This window comes from Hippocampus comes, unplaced genomic scaffold (assembly GCF_001891065.2).
Source record: "Hippocampus comes isolate QL1 unplaced genomic scaffold, H_comes_QL1_v1.1 scaffold7, whole genome shotgun sequence".
NCBI lineage: Eukaryota > Metazoa > Chordata > Actinopteri > Syngnathiformes > Syngnathidae > Hippocampus > Hippocampus comes.
In genome coordinates, this window is record NW_017842060.1 from 5,900,998 (window position 1) to 5,922,126 (window position 21,129).

Sequence of the window (21,129 nt, forward strand, 5' to 3'; positions counted from 1 at the left end):
AACACACACATTCCCCCCCCCCCCCCCCGATTATTTTTATTACACACTCAGCCGAGTTTATGGAAAAATGTTCCACTGGGTGTTTGTTTGAAATATAAATCCAATATCACGAATTGTTATGCTTTAAAGCAAAGAGGCTTGAAAACCACCCAACATGCCAGACATTTTTAATGACTTCTGGAGGTCGAATTTTGTAACATGTTGCACTACTCCATGTTGACCAGCAGAGGGAAATGTCACGCTTGTAAGTAGAAACAGGAGAGACATTTCATGGCCAAATCGTCACTTAATGAGCTGTTGAGATTTGATTAAATTGCACAGGTGGCCCTTTAGCTCGCGAGTGAGCGTGTGTGGACTAATTAGAAAGTTCAACAGTGGCTCCAGTCAAAATGCACCACGGGGAGCCATCATCTTAACCAAAGTAAGAAGGTGAGGGGCCTGTACAAACGTCCTAAAAATGCACTGGCTTAGCGTCTTATTGATATATTAGTCTTATTGATATATTTTAAGTTGATACGAAAAAAATGTAGCCTACTTGTGCTACTCTAGGTGACTCAGTAAAATGCTGGAGTCATCATTTTTCATTGAGGGCACGCCTGTGAGTACTCTTCTATTATCTGTGTAAATGTTTATCGTTGCTTATAAGACCGCGGCTACCGTCAATGGCGTCTATTAGCTTGTTAGCATTAAGCTAAGCAAACTTTCGGAATGCAAAGCAATTCTTTTTAATGCTTACATTGACCGCAAACTTCAACTGGGTGTGGCGTTTAACATCTTGAGGCCTTTTTTTTCTGTTGTTATTGTTCACTATCTGTCATGCATGTTGTAAAGCGAGTTCACTGGCACGATAGCTCGACCTCTCACATCTCAAGTTGGCGCTCTCAACGCACCACTGTACTTATTAAAAAAATCAAAGGATTATAATTCAGTTTGTGTTTTAATATTAGTCAATTTAAAACCTTATTTGATTCAAGTGACCTTTTGCTTTCAATGTGAACACACCGCAGCCAGCCTTGTCAACGTCTTCGTTTTCTGATGGGAAAATTTGCGCATATTATGTTGTATTAGTCCGGTGCCCAAAATACTGTGCATGTACACCGAAAGCACATAATGTCCTGCCTCAATGAACGCCTTTCCATGTATTTCGCAAGCCACTGGGGATTTTAGTTTACGTTGCTTTATTTCTGCACTCGCCTCCTTTTGCAGAACAGTGCATGAAGTTGCTTTTTGTGTAAGAGTGTGTGTGCGTGTGTACTAGAGGAAAGTGGATCCACACTCACTCTTTGAGCAACAGAACAGGAAGTGGACTCCGCAGAGGAAACTTAACCCCCTCCCATACAAACCCCCTCCACCTCCCCTTTCGGGTACTTTTACTTGACCCCCCCATCTCTTCTTCTTTACAGTTTTTCCTTCTTTCCAGCAGACGTGATTCCAGTCTGCCCGTCTTACTACTTTTCTCCTCATTCCTTGTATGGATTCATGTGATTTGGGCTCTTATTTAAGTTGCCGCAAAAACAATGAAAACATTTTTTTTTTTATATCACTGAACCCCCTTTATATCACTGAATAGCGGTTGTGCTGCTGCCCACCTTGGGGCAGTAGAAGACAGACGGATGAACTGTTCGTTGAGGCGTCAAATCCTCTCTCCGCCAGTAGCCTATGGCACTCATTTTAGTCATTTTACGCAGAGGATAAAGAACACGTGACAATTTGGCACTGAGCCCAAGTGGGATTTGTGAGCCTTGGTGGAGGTCTCTGCCTAGGAGACCAAATATTTGAGCGGACTTCTTGAGTTAAAATTATGCACTCATTCCCTGGCTGCTGATCTCTCTTTGCGAGCACACTGCTGATGGTGGCGCCCTCTTGCTTAGCCACACACACTCACAAACAAATGAAGAGTTAAACAGCCTCCAGGTAAACGGCAGTGTATTTCACCACAAAACACAGAGCCAATGAAGGCACAGAGAAAGAAAAAACAAAACAAAAGCAGAAGGTCAAAACAAGGGAACGGCACCAAGACTTTAGCGAGCCTCTATTCTGTCCTCTGTCCTGTTTTCCATCCTTTTTTCGTTTTCCTTCACGCCACAGTTTTGTCCTTTGTTGTTGTCTCAGCATGTATCCAGTGCTGTGACGATATCTATTTACAACTTAATTTTTAAAAAAACAAAAACAATGGTGTGCCAAGTGGGTTAGTTGTGCATTTACAGTGCTGCTGTTACAGAGTGGTATTTTTTTTTCCACACACACACACACACACACACACACACACACACACACACACACACACACAGTGGCAGACATTTGAACACTCTTGTATATACAGGAAATATGAGCAGGAACAAAGGGGCATCGGTTCAATTCTAAACAGATATAAATTAGACAGCTGTAACACTGCACTGTATTAAAAACATATGGAAGTGCTCATTAACTCTTTGGAGCAGGCGGTGTTGGGTCCTTTTTCTTATGAGTGGCCATACAAAACGTCTGAAATGTTTTCTTATTATTTATTAGGAACATGTGTCTGTTCGATGTTTTAATTTGCCCTTAAAATTTTGGGGAGTTGTACGGCAGTCTGGTTTCGAGATGTTTTGATCAAAGTCACTTTTTTTTTTTTTTTTGTAGAGTATCTACCGGTACCAACTCTCGATCTGATACCTCAACAAAATGCATGACGTAGGAAAAAAAAAAAAGCATCTGAATTGTCTTTTTTAAACTCGAGTAAAAGTATCCCAACATGACTTTTAAAAAAATAACAATAATAATAATTACTGTATTTTTCAAAATCATTTGGCCTTACTCACTAGTGAGGTGTGCCCCCCCCCCCACAACTTTTTGACATTTATGTACACTAATAGAACAACTTCGGCAGACCAGGAGGACAAATTCATGTTACTAGTGAGGTAAAACTGCAGTATTTACTGTAACTGCTGTAGTACTACTAGTGAAGCACCAGTTGTTCAGTGGTAGAATTTGAATTCACTTTTAGTACTACAAACACAGTTTGCCCCACTAGTATGCATGAGTGACTGAACAAATAAACAAATCCAAGAAGACACACTGACGCGAGATCAATATCATGATCTCCTCTCTGGCTCCAAGTTCACTGACAGGACACTTGAGCAATCTCATCATATAACGCCGCATATGACCTCAATGGCACCAACCCTGGGTCATGCGGACCCCCTCCCTCCCCCCACCCTCCCATTTCATCTCCTGACTTGATTTAGTGACTGTGTTGTCAGCAGTCCTTTAGAGATCTATTAAAAAAAAACACACACACACACACACACACACACACGCACTTTGAGTGCTTGTATTGTTCAAATCCCATGTTCAAAAGGCAAGAATGTGACTCCAATACACGCTGACTGATACTGTACGCGTTGGAATGTATCAGATGGGTTGGGTCACGGCTCCACAGGTTGTGTTCGAACCACTCAGCGGGTCCATTAGATTCCTTTCCAAGTCGCTGTTAAAACAGCCCGGTCCCGTCGGGCCTCCACAGGTTCCCCCTCGCCTCCGCCCCCAAGAGTCAAGAATGCTTTGAGTGTTACTGCAGCATGATGTCCTTGAGGTTTTCTTGCAGGATGGTATCCTTGACGGCGTGGAAGACAAAGCGGATGTTTTCGGTGTCCACGGCGGTGGTGAAGTGGTGGAACAGCGGCTTGCCTCGGTTTCTCCGTTTTCGGCTGAACGACTGCACCAGAAACGCCTGCGGGAACGAGACATCGTGGAAAAAGAGTGAGTGTATTTTGACGAGATTGGTTTTGGTCAAATCAATACCCCGCCCCCAATATTTATTTTCAAATGTCACTCTAAAATATTGTACGTTAAAAAAAATATAGAATAGTAGCATCATTAAATCGACTTTAAAGTATTAAACACTTTGCTGATATCGATCAGTTTTTTTAAAAAATGTGATCGGCCCCCATTTTCGATCACGTGATGGGACAACTCTCCACTCGGAGGGGTGTCAGTACCTGCACGTCCTCCAGCCTGCACGGGTCTCCACTGAACTCGGGGAAGTTCTTGCGGATGTCAACGGTCCGGATCTTGTCCACCAGCAGGTCGGTCTTGTTGAGGAAGAGGATGATGGAGAGGTTAAGGAAGAGCTTGTTGTTGACGATGGTCTCAAAGATGTTCATGCTCTCCACCAGGCGGTTGGTGCGGCGGTCCTCCATCAGGACCTGCAATCAACGCGCAGCCATTTAGTCTCGAGACGACGTCACTGTGATGTCACGAGTACCGCCGGTGGCAAAAGGCTAACCCGATCGTCAGCCCTTCGTAGTCATTTGATCAAGGCGGATCAACTGCCAAAAAAGGCAAATGGCACGAATGATGATTACAGCCTCTAATGTGTGAAGTGTCTGTTTACGTTTCAACAGTTAAGATGACGAAAAAAAAAAGGCCAAAAATTGCCCACTTTATTTTTTTCCTTTCTTCAGCTTACCCATTGAAATATAAATGATTTCTTTGACATTCAGACATTGCTCCCCCCAAATATTGTCCACAAAAAAAAAGGTGCCCCTTTTTGATTATTTTTCTCGGTTCTAAGGTTAAAAAATTATTAAAGGACAAATTATTGGAAAACTGTTCGGCCTGTAAATCATAACTTTGATGGTCGAAGCATTGAAGAACCAAAAAAAAAAGTGATTCCTTACATTTTTTTTTTTTATATTATTAAATCAATTGGATGATTAATCAGTTACTGGAATTTTACTACACCAAATTTCGGAATCAGCTTGGAAAAAAAAATCAATATCGGTTGGGCTCTTGTTATTAATAAATAATAATTTTCGTACAGAGTAAAAGGAAATTGGATCATTTGTGTCACGGCAACCTGCTTGGGAATTACCGTATAACTGGGTAACCCCCCCCCCCATGTATTTCAATGGACGTTAGTTCTACAAGGAATTTCATGATTCGTGGGCCGGCCCCGAAAAATCTAAGAGTGGAGCTCGACTGCACAGCGATCAAGGAATCAGTCTTTGTCATATGACTGCTTATTGGAAAAGGAACCGGCGCTGAGGCCACAGTCGCATTTGATCAAGGCGACCGACAAAGAGAGTCTTGTGCTTCCACAACCTCAGATGTCCTTTGTCAATTTTGTGGTTTTTCGGAAAGGACACGCGGCGAAGATGAAGGCGCCCGCTGTCTGCTTCGCAGGGGGGGTGTGGGGGTTACGTGAGCTCGGCATCTGGTACCTGGTCGTACTCGGAAGACGACACCATGAAGAGGATGGAGGTGATTCCGTCGAAGCACTGGAACCACTTCTGCCTCTGCGATCTCTGCCCGCCCACGTCCACCATCTTGAAGGGAATCTTCTTGATGACAAAGTCGTGCTCGACGATGCCTTTGGTGGCCTTGCGGGCGAAGAGAATGTCCTGCTTGCTCGGGATGTAGCTCTGAGGGCAAAAGAAGGAGATTGGGACGAGTTATTCTGACAGCCAACTTTTCAGTTGCCGCCGCTGAACGTCAACGTGACTCACCAGCTGACCGATGCGCTCCAAGTTATCCAGGAAGTATTTCACTGACTCACTCTGCAGACGAGAGAAGGGGAAAAAATGCAATACGGCTGTAAGATGCAACTTAGTCATCGGGCCTCAAACACGTTTAGCGCATCGGTCTCGGTACAGTCGTTCTCAAAAGTTAGTCGTTCTCCATTTCGTGGTATACAAAAGAATCACCGCCTACTCGGGCTGAACGATTCGTCAATTCAAATCGACTTTGCAACGTGGTCAGAGCGCAATTTTCAAACTCGATAAATTGTCATTCATCTTCATTCACATTTCATTTGCTTTTATTTTGGTGCGAGCCTAAAGCATGAGAGCAAAACTTTGATGAACAATACAGGTGATATTGTTGATTGTAATACAGGTTAATGTGCTTTTCCTACCGTACGTACGCCGTGTCTGAGAGATGACGTGTGCAATTCATCTTGGATTAATTTTTTTTTTTTTTTTAAGTGCAGTGATTTCCTAAATTTAAGCATAGTATTCATTTTAAACTGTGCACAATGTTACAGAGTCTGACAGTAATATTACATGTAGTGTACATTTAGGACTAAAAACCGACTAAATGACTGGATTTTAGTGGTGGTGATCACCAGAGAGCAACCGGAAGGTTGTGTGTGTGATTTTTTTTTTTTTTGGACAGTGATTGGTGTAAAAATTTGAGAACCACTGGTGTGGGATTCTTGCTTCCGAATAGAACTCATTTGGACAAAGTTGCTAAAACACAGGTGTCATACTCAAGGTCATTTTATGGGGCCCACGAACACTTGGCTGCGTCAAACCAAAAAGGAATTGAAATAAACAAAATGACTCCACCAAAAAACATTTGAACCACAGATGCGCACAAAGCACAAAAATTAACATTCGTTCAACCGTTAAGAAAAAAAAATCCGCTGAAGTGGCCTCACATAAACGAAAAGATTTCCACGTGTTTGCTGTAACGTGATTACCTAAAACCAATTCTCCGCGGAGGTTGCCACGCTGATCCGAGCCCAGCGTGGCTTTGGTGCAACAAAAGACAAGACGCGTGTGATGTCAGCACCCGTTTACAATTAATTAATAAAGCAGTTTGAAGGTCAATAATGGGAGTGCGCATCAAAACATCGCCCCGTGTGCGCGCTGGTGTGAACTGAGATCAACCGGAGCGGAGGACGAGATAAGACGGGAGCCAGAACTCGCTGACCCGCTTTCTTTTATTCGTGTTGTCATTGCGTTGACTGAACTTTCCAGCAAGGCGAGAACGATGAGCAGATAATGATAATATTGCCCGCGTTAGACAAAGCCGTTTTTCATCCCATTCGCTAAATCGTGCATAAGCAGCCCATGCCGCTTCCCCACCGTCGCAATTCATGTCGTCATATTATACAGCATTTGATTCGATATTCTTTGGGATGAAGCTGAACATCTCATTCTTCCTTGCGTTCTCAATCGCGCACACACACACACACACACACACACACACACACACACACACACACACACACACACACACACACACACACACACACACACACTACAGGAAACAGCTGCGCGTGTAAAAACAGTGACGAGTGACATGGGGGATGGAGTCAGTCCGACAACTGTGATACAAAGTCACTTTAGATGTCTCGCACACCCACGCGCGCACACACACACACACACACACACACACACACACTTTTATCGCGCAAACTTGCCATTTCATGTCCCAATGAAGGAACAGATTCATTAAAGTGAAGATGTAGCCTTTCAAATGAATCAGCGTCAGCGGCCGCACATGTCGACCATCAAACCTTGGGAGGGGGGGGGTTCAGGACCCCGTGACCCTGCCGCTGAACTGCAATGTCACACTAGCGGAAAACACACAAAGCCGCAAAGCTCCGTTTGGCGAATGAGCAGGACATGGACGGGAGGGCCGGGGGAGAGGGGGATGGCGGACGGACAGGGGAATTCCCGGAGATGAAGGGATATACAAACACACACTCGCTTCCACAGTCACATTGACTTTCGTCAGCAGAAATTACGCGTCCTGATTAATGATGCAGCGGAGACGTGAAAATATGATTTAACCCTTTCAGGGACAGCGATTACGACAGTGGACGGCTTATCAGGTTACGGGTTATCATTATTTGTGCGTGAAAGGATTAAAATCACGTCTATAAAGTGAAACATTGAATCGGTTTTGCCACGGTGTTATCAATCAATATGAGAATGGAGTTTTGTGTGAGTGCGTGCGGTTGAGTAGCGTGAGAGGAATGCGTCCGTGGCACGTATGCGCAGATTAGTGACTTGATTGAAGCAAAAACCTCCAGACTGCTGCGTGTGTGCCTGTGCAGGTACATGAACGTCACATGCCTTTGTGTGCATGCGTGCGTGTGTGTGCGCCACTCCTGTTTAACCAACAAGCTGCTTGACCCCAAAGGTGACGTATTAGGTCGACTTGCGTGTTACGGCAGGAAGTACAACAATGTACCCAGTCGATCAGCAGTGTTGCTAAGCAACGGAGGGTAATCCCAAATTGTACATTTTGCTCATCAGCGAGGCGGCAGTTAGCTTCCCACGGTTCGTTATCACCAAGGCCTTTTCACTTCTGCGTGGGGAAAATCTGGTCGCTACAATGACATTTATGTTGTAAAGGTCTTCGTCGTAAGCAAAATTGGAAAATGAATGATGTGAAATCAGGAGTTTGGAATGTGAGCATGATACGGGTGAAAACCTAAACGGGGGTATGTTGAAGCGTCGTCCGACTGTACCGCTACCTCAGATGTATTATTGTGTTAAACGCAAACACATTTGACATCCATCACTCGATGAAATCAATGGAATCAAGCGTCGATGATTCAATTAAAGAAGAGCAGCCCTGCTCATCTCGACATTTGGAAGTGGACTGATTCCTGTCCGCCGATACATTTTTTTCCCCTTCTTCATGCTACCATGAAGCCTATCCGCAAAAAAGATCAAAACTGTTCCCAGTAGAACCACGCCGTATACATCCAATGTGTTCAAGGTTCCTGTACTGTACAGCGTGTACTCTGCGCGTCTGTGAAGTTGGCTCTGAATATTGCGTCATCCACTTTCCCACCGGCCCCAGCGACTCTCGTCTTCCCATGTTTGTTTAAAACCGTGCCTCATGTCGCCGGGACAGGATACGGTGACACCGCAGCAGTAAACCATTATGTGTGTGTGTGTGTGTGTGTGTGTGTGTGTGTGTGTGTGTGTGTGTGTTTGTGTGAGCGTACACGGCCTTTGTACGTACATCTGTGGAAGGCGCGCACACAAACACACTTGCACAAGGCTCGCTGCAAAGACAACATCGTATATTTTGATTCCCAACAGGACTGAAGTGTCAGTCAAAGGTGGTTGGTCGCAATATCAAGCAGGGGTGTTATCAGGGTGTGGTGAAAGGCCTGCAAGTAAACAAAATGCATGCACGGGTTTGTTTTTCCTCAACCCCCCCCCTGCCCCTCCTCGACTTCTCCCTTGCCTTCTTTTTGAAAGTTCCCTTCTCTCTTCCCTCCCTCTCTGCGGTGTCTGCCTGTGGCTTGGGTCCAGCCGAGCCTGGGAAAAGCCGACCAAAAAAAAAAAAAAAAAAAGTCTCTGCGGGAGAGCAGCAAGAGAGAGGCAATGTGGGGGTGGGTGTAATTCTTGGCGCACATTCATTATGACTTTAGAAATCTGTTGCAAACTGCATTGTCAATTCATTGCGTCAGGAAGCGGAGAAAAACGACAAGAGTTGAAAGCGGGCGAAAAACATGCCCTGGCATGACCTTGGCGGTCTCCTGTTCTTATCTTGGATTAGATACCGTTTAAAAATGCGGAGGGTCCTCGCAGCAACAATGATACGTTGTCTGTTGAGCGAGAAATGACCGCAAACGTGTATTTGGCCAACATGTATCGGACATCGTGAGACATCATTTTGTCTTTTTCTGGAAGGATATTTTGTTGCGGGTGAAGAGAAAGAAGGAAAATTGGGAGTGGTAGAACAAACTGGAATTCATTCGAGGGGCATCGCCAATTACTAGCCTGGCATGAATATTAAGCAGGGTACACATATACCAAATAATTGGCTGAATGTGAGCCAGATTCCCCGCAATCTGATCAAAGTCAGCAAAAGCCCATTTATCGGATGTCTCTGAATGATGATAATAATTATCTTGCATGACTGAAATTCTTTTCAGTCGACCTGACAAAGTTTTTCCACTTGATAAAATGTCTCAAGTGGGGCACACGCAAACCAGTAATCGAGCCAAAATCAAACATTCGACCTGCTCTGAAAAACAATCACTGCTGGCAATCGCCATTATTACTACCAGTTTGATGTTACATCACAAAAGAAACACGACACCCTTGCGATACAACTGCTCTATTTTTTTTTATTTTTAATTTTTGGGGGGTGAGGAGTTGAGACCTTTTCAGCGTTTCCACCGGAATGCTAATATTTTGTGATTTCTGTCTCTAAAACACCACTTTCATACAAAGTACAAACAAGCAACCGAAAAGGCTAATCTGTCCTGATTTTAAAAATGACCCCAAAGGCCCAGCAGAAGATTGTGGGCAAAAAATAACCCGTCAGCTTCAGCAGTTGTGGACAGACAGCTCTCGAGAGGATGTGGTACCGGACCAATCTCTCCCAGCTTCCCCTCAGCATGACGCTGAGTCCCTAAACTCTTCCTCGGGCACTAAGTGTGTGCCACGCTGTGTGTTTGCTGTGTTCATTACTGTGCTAGCTAGCTTAGCGCCTAAAATGCCCCAGTTAGCTCTCAAGCAGCCAGGAAAGCAGGAAAGATGGGTAACTGTTGGATGTGGAAGCACAGTTTTTTTTTAAGACCCTTCATTAAGTGATTTCAGTAATTTGTTTCTACATCAAGGGTATTTCATACATCTGTCACTTTATGTTAGCTTATCTCAATGACTGTTGAAGATATGAAAACGTAACCTATATTTCATGAAAGCTAAGTTTTTGTAGCAAAAGCTTAAGAATCTGAGAAATAGTTTTCTTAAACAGGTATTTGGATTTCAGCTTGTTAAAAAAAAAAAAAAAAAGATGGCTGCAGGCCTGCGCAGCTGCAGCATACAGGCCATATCAGCGGGGCGCTCCAGATAAGCCGAGGCGGCGTGACATAAAGCTGCTCGCAGGCGTCTCGCGCACGTACGGTTTGCGAGGGCGACGCGGAAGTGACCGACCGTCTCACTCGAGATTGTCTTGTCACTGATAGATGCGTAAGAAGGTAGAAGGTCGAGCTTTTCAGCCAAGGGCTTCGCTTCCGTGTCACAGAAAGACCAACTGGCGGGGAAATAAAAAGTGCAGCGGCAGCTAAAACGGGCGGCTGGTGGAGCGGAGAGAACAATACAGTCTGTGATCCTTCCGTGAAACTCAACCTTTTGCTTGCCGTCAAGCATCTGGCTGGTCCATCACAGAGGATTTGTTGGCACTGACAGTACGTTAACTTGCTGAGCAAAGTGCTTCTGCAGCTCTTCTGTTTTTTTTTTCCACGCAAACATAAAATGGCAGTTTGAGGAGGCTCCTTTTCTTCCTCAGACATGAGAGTGTGGGAGACTGTGGGAGAAATGATTATCCGACTGGAAAAACAGACAAGTCGTCGCTCTTAAGTAGACAGACCCCTGTTTCTTTATCCTCTCCTTTGAACAGATGTGTGCTTCCAACTTCGGGGGAAGAGTTTGGGGAAGACCCGTTTCTGTTCCAGCACGACTGAACGTAAGGTCTACAAAGGCATTCTTGGATACGTTTTGACGGATGGCGTGAAATTGATTGCGGATTAATTGCTTCTTGAAGATGGGGGTCTGGAAACCACAAGTTGAGGTTCATTCAGTCTCAAGTTGTTTGCTATCGAGACGAAAAAGCTTTCAGTGGGTGCTTAAACTTTGATGTGGTCCTTTATATTTATTTATTTTTTTTTAACCACAAACTCAATTTTATCATAAATCTTTTTTTTTTTTTAATTTCAAACATTCTATTTTGTAGAGAACGGGGTTGTAATGATAGCGGATTTTTATTTATGGTTGGAGTTTATTTCCTTTTAACTTTTTTTTTTTTAAATTAAGTTAGTTTTATTAGTTTTGACAGCGGGTTTGTTTGTGCGATCTTAATTGACAAAAAAAAAAAGTTTGCTGTAGACTCGTCAAACAAGAGAAGTAGGAGAAAACACAGATCGAGCTTCAGGCCATTTGCCGATTGGCTGTGTTTTCGTTTCACGCCAGTCACGGAGCTGTGACTCGGCCCAATTCTGTGTTGACCAAACACATACGGATTTGCTTTCCTAAGTGTTGGACACGTTTACGATCAATATACATGAACATCATAGTATTTTGTCGCGGTTGTTCACTGGATTGCAGCATGAACGATCGTGTTAGACAACAACTAGATGACCGCCACTCTGCAGTGACAGGCGGCGCTGCTCCCATAGACAGCTGACCATTACACGACTCACCAGCTGGAACTCGGAGCGCCTGGCGTAGGCCTGCTGGATGCCGGCGTCGGCCCACAGCGCGCTCAGTGCCATCACGTACAGCTGGAACTCGTCGGGCTCGATGCCCACGGTGCCAGCCCGTCTCTCCCACGACATCACCAGCATGCCTTCTTTTTCGTTCTCGCAGCTCTGCCAGCTGATGCCAAGCTTGTCACGGGCGTCCACCAATACGCGCATGCCCTGAGGGGACAACAGGAGTGGCACAGTCAGGACTAGAGGTGCATCGATAAATAAAATAACGAAGAATTGATTAGCAAATAAATCAACAACTATTTTGATCATCAATTAATGGTTTCGGGACCTTGTTTGGTTTTTAAAAAAATGTCCAAAATCCTCTGAATTGCCGCCGCTCAACTGTAAACATTCTGATTCCTGCCGTCCTCCATGAAAGCTGAATGATTATCTTTGTGTTTTGTGTCTGCCCGCCTGAACATTTGCCTATTTTTTGTTCCAGTTACAGAACAAGCCAGTAACTGATTCATAATACATTTGTGCATTTTCTGGATTGCTAATTTAAACTAATTGACTATTTTTGACGGTGGCCAAGTGGTTAGCGTGTCAACCTCACAGTGCAAAGGTACCGGGTTCAATTCCAGCTCCAGCCTCCCCGTTTGGAGTTTGCATGTTCTCCCCGGGCCTTTTCTCTGCGCACTCCGGTTTCCTCCCACATTCCAAAAACATGCGTAGCAGGCTGATTGAACACTCGAAATTGTCCCTAGGTGTGAGTGTGAGCGCAGATGGTTGTTTGTCTCTGTGTGCCCTGCGATTGGCTGGCAACCAGTTCAGGGTGTCCCCCGCCTACTGCCCGAAGACGGCTGGGATAGGCTCCAGCACCCCCCCCCAATTTCAATACACAAGTCCTGTATTCAAGGGTACACTTCTAAGATGACCTTTTACTTGAGAAGATAAGATACCCACTTGAGAAGTAACACGAACACTGGTGCATTCATGTAGCCTTCTGAGGGTTTTTTTTTTTTTTTTTTTTTGTGTGTGGGAGGTCTCCTCAAAGGGATCAAACAAACCGACACAAACCCTTGGTGTCTTATCGTTAACAAGCAACCTTTTAATGAACATCATTTGGATGCCACACTGCCTTGTAATCAACAGTGTATATCTTGTTGCCGCAGCAACATCAAATCAGACACTTGACTGGTCTCTAAATAACACTGGTGGCGCAGCCAAACAAGTTACTATTGATAGTTGTAGGCAATGATCAAACAATAATTTCAATTAAGCCATGTCGAGTTTTGTTCGCAGTTAGCACGTACATACAATTGGCATCTGACCATGTTTTTCTCAGTTGATATATACTCCGCTTTGGAGATTTTTTTTTTTCGACTTTCAAGTAAATTACTCGCCCCACAATCTCCCACAGCTACAAACTGTAAGCATATTTACTCGAGCAGACGCAGCGGAAACGTGCTTGACATCAGCCAATTAGAGTCCAGCTGTTCCTTTTATTTTGGTTTGCACGTTGACATAAACAGAATCTGCCAGTTAACGATAGAAGAAATAAACAGAAAGTAATTGTCAGAAGTAAACAATGACCGTACGTGCAGCGAACCGTGCATCTGATGGTCAGTCATGACTTGATGTTATCTTCTGAAGATGACGCTAGGTTGACAAGAGAAGTTCGACAACTTTTGCTAGGTATGCCGGCAAAAACAGGCAGCCCAACAATCCTGTCAAATCATTTGAAAACAAGTACCACCAAAGTGATGCTGTGGTAAGCATGAAATATATTCTACCACCACACTTTCAGCAGTTTAAGCAGCTATTTATTTGGCTTTGCTAGTGACAGTGCTTTACAACTGGCAATTTCAACAACAGTTTTTTTATTTGTGTTTTGTGTTACCGGCTCGAAGCTGTTTAGAAAAATGGTGATTCCACGTCAAACCATCCCGCCTACCTTGCCAGCTGCTCACAAACTACCAGGGGAATGCTAGATGCTAAGCAATGACATGCGGCTGGCAAGCTAGCATGGCTAAAACTTTGTCTACAGACACTCCTTTAAATCACTCATCCTCAACTCCACAGCAGGAAAATAAACTACACTTCTAACAAGTATTAGTGACCACTAAAGGAGGACGGGGAGTAGCTAAACATACGATAAACCAAACAAGAGGAGAGAAAGGTCAACACTGCGCTCAGCCTTTTGACATTCACAAAGCATAGAAAGCCTTTGAGATATTCAATACTTTTTGTAACAAGGTATCTTTGTGAAGACTCCCATTTCGAGAATGGTCGACATCAAAATGAATGACAGGAACAGATTTTGTTGCAAAAATTAGAAAAATTCCAATACCTGATTAAACGACCGATTAATTCAAACAATATAGAATGAATGAAATAACTTATTTTAGGGATGCCAAAATAAGTTATTAACACTAACAGTAATAAGTATATCAAATACAAGCAGACCAAATCTACACAGCATATTCAATATTTATATTGGTAACATTTGTGTTCATTTGCACCATTTTGAAACGTAGAGTGCCAAGTTTTGATTTTTGAGTTTTAAGAACCGCTCAATAAAAGTTCACAGAGTTTTAGTATGTGTTTGTTAAGGTTTCGTCACTCAGATGCAAACGGCATCTGGGATTGACTAATATCAATTTGTTCTGCTGATTCATGAATCATGGCATTTAACCAGCCTAAAACATGACCAGAGGGGAAAAACAGACTCATTTGGAAACCGCTTCCGAATACCCCCCCCCCTCCCCACCCCTCCGAGATGTTGCGGTTTACAGAAATTGTTGTGTATGTGTTCAATCTGACTCCGATGGCCCTTGGTGACCTCGGTGACTAAGTAGTGTGTGCAAGATGGACAAAAACCTAAACAAACACAGACGCCCCGCGGCTGAACTGGTGTTTACCGCAAAGACAGCCGTGTCTAACACTTTGGATGACACACAGCGGGCAGTACACTGACAAATATGTAACAAATAAATAAATAAAAATAGAACCATGAGTACGCTTTGAGTCACATCCCTTGTCCTACCACGGAATGAAATTTGCTTATGACGCCACATGGCGTCTTTGCAATGTTTTCAATTTGTCTCTGCACGTTCAATTCATTTACTGTTTGACACAAATTATTTGCTTTGGGGTTTTTGAAAGCCTGTGGTGACAAAACAGCAAAAATGCAAAGCAACAGATTGCAGTTATTTGGAATCTCAAGTTAGAACGGACCTGGCTCGTGTAAACGTTGCTTATTTTATTGGATGTTTTACATGGCAGGAGGAAGAGCAGCTTGTCAGCCTCACTGTGCTCTTTTCCTTTTTTTTTCACCCCCCACCCCCCATACGTCTCTTTTTTTGTTTTAATTGCCTGCTTTGCGGAGACTGAGACTGTGTTTGCTTTGGATGTGTCTCTGTTTTCTATCTCTGACAGCAAAGAGGTATTCCGCTGGCTCATAATCTCCCTTTAGGTCCAGATAACGTTCTAAAAATCTACTTCGGCATCATGTTTCTTCTTGCCAAATATATCAAGACTTTTTTTTTTCCATATGGCACTCTAAAATCTTTAACACTAGTGGCTGCCAAACATCATAAAAGTGAATCCGCCCTTTTGCTCGTTTATGCCACCCTTTGATAGAAAACGGTCCATCAGACCATTGCAAACATCTGTCTGTGTCTAAAAACCTAAAAGTTTATCTTGTGTGTAAAATGATAGCCATCGGACGGAATTGATTACACTTTGTTTTCAAACTACCAGTATGGAGCAGAATAACGCTGCTTCGGACGAGTTGTACCAACGAGTGATTGCACCTCAACTTTTCGATAGCTGACGTCATGTCGGTCTTCTTCAGACAGCAAACTCGAACTGAATCGACGGGTGTCTCTCGACTGCTTGGGGACTTAATGAATCAACAATGAGCAGAATTCGTCACGATCTACTGCCCATTTCTGATATTTCCAGCAAATAAGGCGATTGTCCTGTCTCATGACAAGCAGGTTCTGTTTCACTTGTCTAGACATAGGTTGACAAAACGTGGCTCTGACAATAGCTGTAAAAAAATGAGGCAGGATGTCTGTTGGAAAGGAAAAGGCCCCTTTTGTCAACGCGGTATCCACAAGGGGAGAACTGAAAGTGAAAGCGTCGATTCCAAGGCCAGCCAGATGACTGGAAAGCTTCTGGAATTTTAGATTAAGACAGCAAGGCAAAAAAATAATAATACAACTATACTGTAGCTAGTGTAATAGCAGCCCTTAAAGATACAAAAACAAATTGAAGTCCCTCATGTTCCAACCACGACGAAGAGTTCAGTAGAACTCATCGTCTAAAGGTAAATCCTAATCTGGCTGTTCATAGAATGGTGTCAAACAGGCGTCACAATCTCTGGTCCTTGAGGGCCACTATCCTGTATGTTTTCGATGTTTCCCTCCTTCAACACACCTCAGTCAAAGGATCAGATCATCATCAAGCCATGCAGAGGCTTGATAACGATTCTGATCATTTGAATCAGCTATGCTGGAGGGGGGAAGATGTCGAAAACATGCAGGCCAGGGGGCCCTTGAGGGCTGGAGTTGGTGACCCTTGGCATAAAAAGAGTCCTCCTTGAGCCCATGGACAGGTAGCGCTCCTTATAGTTGTTTTTGTCTTGAGCTGTTCTAAACCATTAGCATGTCACTTTAGATTACAACGGCATAAAGTTCAAATCGATACAACATGAAATAACTTTTAGTCTTTGGACCAGTATGATGACATCACATTCAGGGGCAATACTTCACCCCTATTTCACCCATTGGGTGTACAGTATTGTGGTTATTCTCCGCATGTGTTTGTCAAGTGATTTTTAAGAGGATTGCCCGAGAGAATGACGGCAAGTTGGAGGGCCATTGTACAGCTTCGCTGGTCTAACTGGAGCCTCTTACTATCCCAGTATGGGCTGAGCGGATGTTCTCATCCCTCAGGAATAGTCTGGTATTGTTAGTGAGTGAAGGAGGCCCGGCTATAGCAGCAAACAAAGGCACATTTACACACATGGACACACACACACACACACACACACACCCCGGGATAAAAATATGCACTGTGTCAACAAACACTTCTATTGTGGGAGGATGTCAACAGTGGGACGAAGAGTTATTCTAATTCTTGACAATTTTATAGATAAATTCATACGGGAATTTTATATAAAGCTTTTCTAAAAAAAAATCCACTTTGCTCTGATATGCGCATTTTGTAAATCAAAATAACTGTTCATTGTGATTGTGACACAAGACTTGAATAGAGCAGTTAGTTAGTACTTTGGCCCTGAAGTTGCATCGACTTTCCAAGTGTCTTACCTTAAGTATGTTTTCATAAATAGTGTCCCTGAAGTCCAACAGTGCTTTCTTGTCAAACTCTTGTCCGTTAATGATGCGCATCTGCTTGAGAAAAGTCGACTTCCCGCTCTCTCCGGCCCCGAGCAGCAGGATTTTCACGAGCCGACTCACGGCTCTCTTCTCCCGGGCAAGCATGGCGTCTATCTCCCGGCTCCTCCGACGAGCCTCACGTTCCTGGCCGGCGTTCCTTCGCCGGCTGTTCTCCTTGCTGCCGCCCGCTTCCCGGCTCGCCTCAGCCGGCAGCAGACAACGGCGAAGAGTGCGAACCACTGCCGACATTGTTTGCTTCAGCAGACCCTCAGCGGACCAAAGTTCATCATAAGCCCCCCGCTTCCACGTTTTAGGCCTACATTTAATTCAAACCGTCTTTTTTTTGGGGGGGGGGGGCGAAAGGGGGCGATGAATGGCTAATTTCCAAACTCAAAGCGATCGGGAAAGGTTGTCGTCATGGTCGGGAACCCGCAGACGGGGCGAGTCTTGGTTGCAGCGCGCCGTGAAAACTTCAAATAAAATAGAAACAACGCGATTGAAACTATATTTTGAATATGTCCAAAATTATGAGTTAAATCCACTTCATTTCCACCAAAATCAAATCACAAAGCAGATCGTGTAAAAAGAGCGTCGTAACCTCCAACGACACGGCGAGTGCTCTTCCAAACTTTCCCAACACAGCAGCCGACCAGCTGTGGTGAACTTGGGTCGCGACCGGGAGGGTGCGACTCCTCAAGGGGTAGGGGGGGAGGTGATGGGACGGCCCAGCCACTGCTCGGAAGAGCGTTACCGGTAGTCTCCACCGAGGGGCGCCCGCACCCGCCTACCCAGCCACTCGACGATGGGATGACCCAAAGACCATGAGCAGGACTTTAACGTAGAACCTTGCATACTCGCGGTTCGGCATCCCCAGAATCCCCCCCAAGATTTTCCTTGTTTTTTGTTGTTTTGTTTTCTTGGGGGCAAAGTCCGTTTTGGGTGGGAAAGATCAGATTTGCCGGGGAAGAATCTTTAGTGGTTTTAAAAGTGTTTATTTCCAAATGGATTTCAATGGGGATCAATTATATACAGATTTTCACTAATTGTGGGTCTGCTTATTCCACATGAATACCTGGGGTCCACTATACTCAATTAGGCAAACCAGACAAGTTTGCCGGCAATTTGGCAACCTTGAGATAATTTTGGCCCTAATTGAGAACTAATTTGGGAACCTTGGGTAACCGTTAGATCACAGGTGTCAAACTCAAGGCCTGGGGGCCAGATCTGGCCCGCCACATCATTTACGTGGCCCGCGAAAGTAGCTCAAACACGTCAACTTCCATGATCCTTCCTAAAATGTCTACCAAAATGTTTAATTCTCACATATAAAAAATAAGAGATATATTCTAAGCATGTTCTTGTTACCAAACACCTCATGATAGTCACTTAAACAATAGTTGTATCAACAGTTATTCTTGACTTCTCTATATGGTTTCAGGCATAACGGCCCTCCAAGTGAAACGGTAACTAAAATGTGGCCCCCGCCAAAAATGAGTTTGACACCACTGCGTTAGATGAATGGATGAGCAGTTGGGAAAGACGGACCTAAAGTTCACAGTGTGCTTCTTTTCCCCCTTATGCAAATTATTTAAAATTCTGAAAAGGTCTTGTGCATTCCCTTCTATGCTTTTTCACAGAAATACAATCTAGGATGTTCGTGAATCCTTGACAAGGACACAAACATGGTATCCTAGGCATTCATATTTAATATTGAATATTTTGATGTGTCATTCAGGGAAACGTGGGTCTTAACAATAACACTGACTTCCTTTTATATTCATTCAGCTGATGGCTGAGATACTTGATTAATTTCTACTATCACTATTTTCTATCATTTATACGTCAGCCTCCCCCCCAGCCCCCCTCAATGAAATGGCCAAATAAGATTCTCTTCCAAAAGGTGTAATCCTGACAAAAAGCACAAAAAAAGTGATAAAATTAAAAACCCAGTGAAACAACCTCGCTTTAGTTGAGGACTGACTTAAATTGAGGATTGAAATGAAATCAATGGAAAAAGACACCCTCGCTACTATCGGGAGCCAAGGAGGACCTCAGCACAGTCTCCAATTAAATGTAAAAGTGTCTCGCAAACACAAGGTTACTGGAGTTTTTTTATGCCTCGGATGTTTATGCGTGGTGTGTCCTCAGCCAAGGTCCATGTGGTTTTGTGTGCAAAGTTTTTCATTGTCAAACTCAAAAGTCTCTGCGCCACATACTTCACCAGAGTGACAACAATGTTTACACATTAAATTAATAACTAGTTTTGGGCTGTGAAGAGTGCCAGTCATCCATTCGGTGCAACACCATTATTAAAGAGAGAGAACATTTTGTAAAAATGTTTTTTTTAATAATAATAATAATAATAGTAGTAGTTCATGTGATATAGTGTATTACAAAAGTGGTTCTCAAAACTTTGACACAAAATAACACCCAAAAGGTATTTAGAACCACAAGTACCACCATGACAACACCATTGAAATACAGTTTAGTAGTAAGCTTTAGTGTTCATAAAAAAATGACGCAGAGCCTTTTCCCCCCCGAAACCACTGGTGTCACACTCAAGGCCCGGGGGCCAGATCGGGCCCGCCACATCATTTTATGTGGCCGGTGAAACCAAATCAAACATGTCAACTTCCATGATGCTTGTTAAAATCTCAAACAGCATTTTAAATTATCATATGTAATGAACAAGAGACATATTGTAAGCATTTTTTGGAACCAAACCCCTCACTACAGTAACTTAAACAATAGTTGAAGAAACCGTTTTTACTTGGGTTGTCATAACGGCCCTCCAAGGGAAACGGTAATTAAAATGTGGCCCACGACAAATATGAGTTTGATTCGCCTGCCCTAAAAACTAACAAATACATACATACATACATACATACATACATACATACATACATACATACATACATACATACACACATACATACAGATTTTATATTAAGGTTAATTTCATCCATCCAAACTGCTTTATCCTCGCAAGGGTTGCGGGTCTGCGGAGCCTAAAACTGTAATTATACTGTAATAATACTGTATTATTATGGACCAATCTGACTTGGGTGTTTTTTTCACTGCGTGGCCACAGAGGGCGCTGTTGGCTAAAATTTGAGTAGTTGTAGGGTGGGAGTAGGGTGGTGGGGGGGCTTTAAAAAAATGGAAGGCGCTGTCTCTTCTGCCTCTTTCACAAAATTCTTGGAGGGCAGTCAGATCACTAATTAACCAGGACGAGTGCCGAACCAAAGAACACCATGTTCTTTACGCGCGCGCACGCACACACACACACACACACACACACACACACACACACACACACACACACACACACACACAAAATGATAGCATTCTCTCCCGCTGCACAGTGAATCTGTATGTGTTGGTCCACCTGAGCTCAAAAGTAAATTCATCTAAATAGCAGCACCCTCATCCTCTAGTGTAATTAGCCTAAAAGCATTCTCATCAGGCTTCCGCCGACACACACACACACACACACACACACACACACACACACACACACACACACACACCCTAATATACGACTTTCACTCTTGCAAGGCGACGGCGTGAATGCCTTGGCTATGTCGCCTTGCCGCGCGTGTGTTTGCATGAGTCATTTATATGCTAATGAACGTGGAAGGCCATGTCGAGTAGTGAGAGGGCTTGTGTCAGAGTCGAAGAAGAGGGAGGAGGAAGAGACGTCGCAGATGAGACCGCAGAACCTTAAAGACATGCATTTCTCCTACCAAAAAAAAAAAAAAAAAGTCATCACAACACATCTTCACTTGA

General features: G+C 43.8%; 1 protein-coding gene and 1 long non-coding RNA gene across 2 annotated transcripts; one reads left to right on the forward strand and one right to left on the reverse strand.

Moving 5' to 3' along the window:
- Positions 1-2,259: 2,259 nt before the first annotated feature.
- gna12a (guanine nucleotide binding protein (G protein) alpha 12a) lies at positions 2,260-18,008 on the reverse strand. Its single transcript, XM_019862515.1, has 6 exons — positions 17,272-18,008; positions 11,942-12,160; positions 5,490-5,540; positions 5,205-5,405; positions 3,981-4,187; positions 2,260-3,712 (listed from the first exon to the last, which is right to left on the reverse strand). The coding sequence occupies exons 1-6, from the start codon at positions 17,587-17,589 to the stop codon at positions 3,551-3,553; spliced, it is 1,158 nt and encodes a 385-aa protein (XP_019718074.1). The 5' UTR covers positions 17,590-18,008; the 3' UTR covers positions 2,260-3,550.
- Positions 7,007-11,605, forward strand: LOC109511426 (uncharacterized). The gene is made up of 2 exons (XR_002167328.1): positions 7,007-7,812; positions 8,042-11,605. It is a non-coding gene; the product is annotated as an uncharacterized LOC109511426 (long non-coding RNA).
- Positions 18,009-21,129: the final 3,121 nt, after the last annotated feature.

What these genes read in the sequence shown, in the direction of transcription:
- gna12a (XM_019862515.1), bottom strand. Translation starts at nt 17,589, where the DNA reads ATGTCGGCAGTGGTTCGCACTCTTCGCCGTTGTCTGCTGCCGGCTGAG. An exon ending in TTTATGAAAACATACTTAAG is followed by an intron (nt 12,161 to 17,271) that starts GTAAGACACTTG and finishes TTGTCCCCTCAG; the next exon opens with GGCATGCGCGTATTGGTGGA. An exon ending in GGCGCTCCGAGTTCCAGCTG is followed by an intron (nt 5,541 to 11,941) that starts GTGAGTCGTGTA and finishes TCTCGTCTGCAG; the next exon opens with AGTGAGTCAGTGAAATACTT.